The sequence below is a fragment of the Elephantulus edwardii genome, unplaced genomic scaffold, assembly GCF_000299155.1.
Source record: "Elephantulus edwardii isolate Elephantulus edwardi_28Jun2011 unplaced genomic scaffold, EleEdw1.0 scaffold00005, whole genome shotgun sequence".
NCBI classification, from domain to species: domain Eukaryota; kingdom Metazoa; phylum Chordata; class Mammalia; order Macroscelidea; family Macroscelididae; genus Elephantulus; species Elephantulus edwardii.
The window spans coordinates 29,726,456-29,733,755 of record NW_006399755.1 but is presented as its reverse complement, the minus strand read 5'-3'; the positions used below and the strand labels follow the sequence as shown (position 1 = coordinate 29,733,755).

The 7,300-nt window shown below is 38.2% G+C and overlaps 1 protein-coding gene across 1 annotated transcript in view; it reads right to left on the bottom strand.

The window, feature by feature from the left end:
* Positions 1-1,473: 1,473 nt before the first annotated feature.
* DOCK7 (dedicator of cytokinesis 7) overlaps positions 1,474-7,300 on the bottom strand; it is a 246,399-nt gene continuing 240,572 nt past the window's right edge. The window contains exons 42-44 of the mRNA XM_006879772.1: positions 4,926-5,060; positions 1,648-1,733; positions 1,474-1,528 (exon numbers count right to left, since the gene is read on the bottom strand). Of these exons, the coding sequence (XP_006879834.1) occupies positions 1,474-1,528; positions 1,648-1,733; positions 4,926-5,060 (276 nt within the window). The remainder of the gene's footprint in view (positions 1,529-1,647; positions 1,734-4,925; positions 5,061-7,300) is intronic.

Genomic DNA, 7,300 nt, shown 5'->3' with positions numbered 1-7,300 from the left:
GCACAACATTCTATGTCACTGTAAGTTAAAAATAAAACCAACATCCAAAGCCACACCTGTCACCATTGAGGACATTCAAACTCAAGATGGCCCCACAGATACAATGGTGCTTCACAGGTTTTTCACCAGCTGATTTTTAAGGCTCTTCTTTCAAAGCTCCTCAGAGTATACTCAACAAGCTTTTCATTAGGGATCAACGGCTTAACCACTTGTACCAACCTGATCTCTTAGTATGTATGTCATCAAGGAAACACAACTAAAACGATCACCTCATATCTATGGTTGTTTCTGCCAGAGTCAGAACTGACCCTCCATTAGATTTTAGAGGCTGTAAACTGCACAGGAAGAGCCTTGCCATTTTCTACCACTGAACAACTATTGGATTCAAACCTTTAGGCTGAATCTGTTGGGTGGATTCTACACCACTAGGTGGCAGCACAGCTCTGTACTGCTATGTCACCAGAAGTACTATCTACACACCTACTGGAATGACTAAATTGCAGGATTCTGATGATACCAAATGTTCGCAAGCAATACAATGTTTCATTTACTGGTGGGGAGAATGCTGTATTATCTGAATTGTCTGCAAATTTCAAACAGCTTTAAGTCTACAAATTTTGACAAGTAAGCAAACATTGTGAAGTTAACAAAAACTCAACATAACTTGAGAGTGAACTCAGACTCACTGCTGGAGAGTCAGTTTCAACTCATATGGCCCTCCACTGAGTTTTTGAGGCTTAAATCCATAATGAGAGGAGACTGCTCATCTTTCTCTCATGGAGGTGCTGGTAGATTCAAACCACTGGCGATGCACAGCCTTCAGATTAGCAGTGCATTCAGCCATGGACAATGCCACCAGAGCTCCCTCAGGAGTGAACCTGGGGCTGAGGAAAAAGTTAAAAATATGTAATTTAAAAATGTGTAAAGTTCTAGTATTAGAACTAACTAGGACTAGGAAGTACTGGTAGTTTTCTAGCACATGTGAGATACATACATATCACCTGTTAGATCTACACTGTTAGCTCCACCACACTAATTTCAGTAATTCTTATTTCACCACACATGGAGTTCCTGGGTGCTATAAGCAGTTCAGTTTTGGACTACAACCCAAAAGGCTGGCAGTGTGAACCCACCCAGAAGCACCTCAAATAAAAGGCCTGGCAATCTGCATCAGCAAGAACACAGTCTTGAAAACCCAATGGTTACAGTTTTGTATTCTGCACACAGAGTGGACATGAGTCAGAATTTCAACAGCAGCTTGATTTGCTGTGCTTCTGTTTTTGCTTACCTCCTCTTTGTGAGTGACATTGACCCTTGTTTTAATATAAGGAAAAGCATGTGAAGTAGTCAGAATGGTCTTTCGCTTGAACTGTTCATGAAGTTCCCCATGGGCACGGCCATCTAAAGTGAAGGGCGTACAGTACATGAAACGGCGAAGATTGTAATTTTTATCAAAATATGTGATTCTGTCCTTCATTTCATATGTATCAAAATATGGCTCCACATAGGTAATCTGAATATAGGCCTGAAAAAAGAAAAGGTTTTTATTTCTTCACAGATAAATGATCATTTAGTTTTTCTCAAAACCACATGAAAGTTCTCAAAGAGATGCTTATTTTTCTTTAGTGTCTAGTCAATATTACCTTATTGGGATCCAATTTACACTTGTCTACAGGATTAGAGTCCTTGATTACTTCAACCACATCTTCTCCAAATCTCTCTCCATAAAAGCCCTATAACAAACAGGGAAAGAATAAAGTGGGGGAAGTTTCTTTTATGTGAAATTAAGAGAATTGGAAAATAGAGAAAGTCTCTGATGGAGACACTTGAGCAAAATCAGGTCACTTAAAAACTGCTATACACCTATGCTAATCATTCTAAATAATAATTTAGCCTCACAAACATTATTTCAGTCTACCACGTTAGCAGTTTAAAGTCCCTATTAATTTGATGCGATCACCATCTACTGCTTTAAATAATATTATTATTTTTGGATTCTATGAGAATTCCTTAAAAAAAAAATCCAAAGAGTTAACAGAAGGCAAAGACAAAACAAACTCAAAAATACATGCATTTATCTTTTAAGATTTTACTAGGTTTGTAATTTGAAAAAAATCTCTAGGTCTAAAAGGTGGCTTTATATGAGAATGTAGTGACTTTAGTGTAGGAGTATGGTCATTTGTGGTTGTTGTTGGTGTTATTAGGCACCAGTGAGTCAAGCACAACCCATAGCAACCTTTTGAACAATAGACCTGAATCCTGTCCTATGTTGGGCCATCACCACCCTCAAACCCATTGCTGCAGTCACTATGTCAATCCACCTAGTTGAGGGTCTTTCCTCTCTTTTGCTGAGTGGCGCAAGAGGGGAAGACCCTCTATGAGATGGATTGATTCAGTGACTGGGATAATTGGGATGGGTGTGTCAGAGGCAGTGTGACTGGCACAGGACAGAGCAGAGTTTAGGGCTGTTGTACATAGGGTCGCTATGAGTCGCAAACGACTCGATGGCACATAACAACAACCTTTCTAAGCATGATATCCTTTCTCCAAGGAATAGCCTCTCTTAGCAACATGCCTAAAGTATGAGACAAAGCTTTCTTATCTTTGCCTCCATGGACACTCTGGCTGCGCTTTCTCTAAGGCTTATCACACCTCAAGACACCACAGCTCAAAGGCATCAATTCTTCTGTCATCCTTATTTACTGGAAAGCTCTCAAATGCACAGCAAGTGACTGGAATGATCATGGTCTGAATCAGGCACACCTTGGTCCTCAAACTGACATTACTGCTCCTTAATAATTTGGAGAGGCCCCTTCACTGCTGACTTTCTTAGTGCAGTACACCTCCTGATTTCCTGACTCCTGGTACCAACGGTGTTAACTGTGAATCCAGGTAAGACAAAGTCATTGTCAAAGACTATTCTCCATCTTTCATGGGCATGGTGCCCATTCTTATTCAAAAAGGAAAAAATGAAATTAAATCATCAAAACAGAACCCTCACTTCAAAGGTAATTCTTATGACTGGCTAAGTTTCAGAAATAACATCTCAGTGAATATTTTGCAAGGCTTACCAAGCCCTCTCAATTGAATTGTACCCTGACTCCCCAAATTAAGATCCTAATCTTTGTGCTTGTGACTTCCTTTGAAAATAAGACCTTCCTCTGAAGATGTAATTAGTTAAGGAGATCATACTGGAAGAAGGTAGGTCCCAGGTCCTTCTGATGGCATCTTAAAGATAGACACAGGGTAAAGATGACAGATAAAGGCAAGAAATGTGAAGAGGCACCTGGGACTACCAAAAGCTGGAAGAAACCAGGAAGGATCTGCCCCTGGCTTTGCCAACACCCTGAATGTGCATGCCTGGTCACAAGAAACATGAGGCAATAAATGCGTGCTTTTAAAGCTACTTATTCTGTGGTGTCAAACACTTTGTAGAACTTTGTTATGATACTCCAAAGAAACTAAGACAGCTATTAAAAAAATCCATAGCTTAAGATATTTATGAAAAGTGAGCACAGAAGCCTGACTAATAAGAGTATAATAGTCAAGAAATTCACACTGTTTGAAAATTAGAAATGAGCCTATAGCAATGCTTCCCTTACTTATGAGAATAGTAGTCAACTAGGGATCTTGCAGGGTAGTCTCTGAAATTATGAATTTTACATAACCCAAAGGCAATTCCAATGCATCCAGTCCATGGATCACACTAGCTGGGGAAAGGCTGGAAAGAATTCTATTAAGAGAAAAGATCAGTTAGCCTGACAGGAATAAAAGCCAATCAATTTTATGGTGAAAAGATACTATAAAAAAGATATTATAAAGGTTAAAGGATTCTAAGAGGTGTTTTAAAAGTCCAATTTCAGGTTTTGAGGTTCTAATAGTATCTCACTGACAATCACTTATTCTGATGCTTCTAGTCCATGGATTACATTTTAAGTAGCATGAACAGAGAAAGGCTGAAATAAACCAGATGATGCACAATGGTAGAAACTGCTTGGGATTCCAGTTCTACTTTGATCATTAGCTGTTATTGCTATGTGCCATTGAGTCAGAAATAACGCACAGCTAACCCTCCAGTGGGTTTTCAAAGACAATAAATCGCATGGGAGCAGACTGTTGTTAATCCTTCTCTGCAAAGCAGCTAGCGGGCATTGGTACCCTTTGGGACCGCAGCACAGTTTCTTACCACTAAAGTCACCAGAGCCATTTTCTGTAAAAGGTGAATAATACTATACATCTCTCAGTAAATCACAAGTTCTAAAGGATTTATGAGTTTTTAAAATGTGTGTGAAATAGTCTCAAAAAAAAAGAAATGTTATTACTTTACTATTGCCATTTAAAGTATGATAAGATTTGAAACTGTACCTATCAAAATTTTTATCTTACCAAGGAGCTGTTTATTTGGGAAGATTTACTTTGTTTAATTATTAGAATTAGATCTACAAATCTCTTAATTATTGTTGTTGACTAGCAATAGCTAGTCAGTGTCAAGTTGGAATTGACTCTTGGCTCACCTTCCAGTAGGTTTTTCGGAGGTAGCAAATTGCACAGGAAGAGGTTATAAATCTTTTTCCCTCACAGCAGCTGCTGGATTTAAACCACTTTGCCTTGTGGTTGGCAGTGCAAACTGTTACTATTAAGCCACCAGACCTTCCTATTCATTATGATTGTGTTGTTGTGTACTGTAGAGTTGGAACTGACCTATAGCTGACCCTCCTCAGAAGTGACCCATAGTTAACCCTCCGGCAGGTTTTCAAAGGCAGTGAATTATACAGGAGGAAATTGCCCATCCTTCTCCCAAAGAGCAACTGGTGGTTTAGAACTCTTTGTGTGCAGCTTCTTAACACTAAGCCACCAGAAAGCCTATTTATTATATGGAATACAAATTAAGGATGACATTTTTTTTAACCCACAATGGCATTCACCTCCAATCTGTGAGATATCTCTGCAAGTTTGGTTATTGCAGGCTCCTTGTAAACAAATTCTTGTTCATCCAAATCTCCAAACTTGGTTCCATAAAAACCAACACGAAAATAGGTGCCAAACATCCGCTTACCATCCTAGGTTTAGGAAAAGGAAGAAACTTTAATATAACATCCTTTTCATTATTATGCTTACATAGCTATAATAGAAGTTTATAAAACATTGCAAAAATCTTAAATAAAAATTTCATTAATTTATCCTTTATTTGAAGGTAAAAAAAACCCTTATTCTGTTTTAAAATCATAAAATAAATTCTTTTTCTTAATACACAAAATGATGTTTGGTATAACACGGACTATATCTTAACTACTCTGAAATTATAGCACAGTAAGTAAACTTACATTCCAAAGTAATTCTGTATTTAAAAATACTGTTTTAAGTAGTAGCCTATATGTAGTATCTTTACATACACTAGGTGAGGAACCAAACATAATATTCGGCAGAAAGTAGACAATTAGTAAATGTCAAAACCTTGCTAGGGCACTGAAGTATAAAAAGTTATCATTTGTACCCTTCTGTGGATAAACATATTTAGGTATGGGAATAGTAAGTACAAGTTTAACAAAAAGGGGAGGAAAAGAAAGATAAATATTTGAGATTAAATTGGTTATGTTACACCCCTCAAACCACCCACTGCATGCATTAACCACGCATCCACGTCAAATACATAGTATATACGAAAGCTCATTTAACTATCACACACAAAAAAATTAGAAGATAAAGCATAAAGATAACTGGAGTTTTCTCTGTAATTCTTACAATTCAGACTGATACAAAGCTGTTACAGAACTTGTGGAGGCTTCTGTATATAAAGATACACACAAACGTGTTTAGAAGGAAATTGAAGTTCCCTTTAGACTTATTCTGCTTCATATTTATTTTCTCACCATTGAGTTTTTCCCTGGAAAAGCAAAGTCTACATAAAGTAAGCCAAAAATGTTAAAGATAATCAAGCAAAATGGGAAATTCTGGTCCCTAATTTACCAGTTTTGTCATAAGTAAAAAAATATAGTGATTCTAAAAAACCAACAAAACTTCTCATTTTTGTCTTTATTTATACAGATAAAGTTTAAGGATGGGAAATATCTTCGGAACTTGTTTTTTCTAATCTTAACAACATACACATACACATACACATACACATACACACACACACACACACTACACACAGAGTTCACAAATACTTCAAAATTTAACAATTAACTTAATCATAGTTAACTGATTTCTACAAAAATCTTTCTAGATACAATAAATTAAACCAAAATTTCAAATAAGTCATACATAAATATAGTAATAAAATTTGACATGTTGCTGTTATTTGCTGTCAAGTCACCTGCAACCCATTGTACAGCTGCCCTATCCTGAGTCAGTCTCACTGATTCTGACACATGAACCTCCATTGCCCCAGTTACTGTATCAATCCATCTCACCGGATCTTCCTCCCCTATGCTGTCCCTCCACCGTTACAAGCGTAATGCCCTTCACTAAAAAACAGTCCGTCCTGGCCATGTGCCCAAAGTATTTAAGACAGAGATTAAAAATTCTAGCCTCCAAGAAGAAACTTGGTTTCAGCCTCTCCAAAACAGATCTGTTTTCTTGGTAGTCCATGGTATGTTCATGACTCTTATCCAGCACCACAGCTCAAAGGTATAAATTCTTCTTCTGTCATCCTTGGTCATTGTCCAGTTCTGTGATGCACAGCAAGTGGCTGCGAAGACCATGGCCTGGGCCAGGCGCATCTTAGTCTCTACGATGACATCATTCCTTCTCAGTACTCTGGAGAGGTTGCTGACAGCAGATTTTACCAGTACAATTCATCTTTTCATTTCCTGACTGCTGGTACCAAGTGTGTTGATTGTGGAGCCAAGCAAGCTCAGTCTCTACTCAATCTATCATGGTGTTGTCAACTGGCCTAGTGGTGAGCTTCAATCCATATTGAAGACTACAGTCCTTGACATTTCACAGCAAGCACTTCATGTCTTCTTCAGTTTCAGCAAGCAAGGTTATGTCATCTGCATAACGTAGGTTGTTGATGAATCTTCCTCTACAGTTGTTGTTATGTGTCGTTAAGTCACCTGCGACTTACAGAGACCCTATGTACAACAGCCCTAAACCCTGCTCTATTCTGTGCCAATTTTATTGTCTCTGACACACCTACTTCCATTACACCAGTCACTGAATTAATCCATCTCATGGAGGGTCTTCCTTCCTGCGCTGTTCCTCCTCCTGCGTGATGACCCTCTTCTTAAAGGACTGGTCCCTCTTTGCAACATGTCCAAAGTATGCCAGACAAAGCTTTAGAATCCTTGTCTCCAAG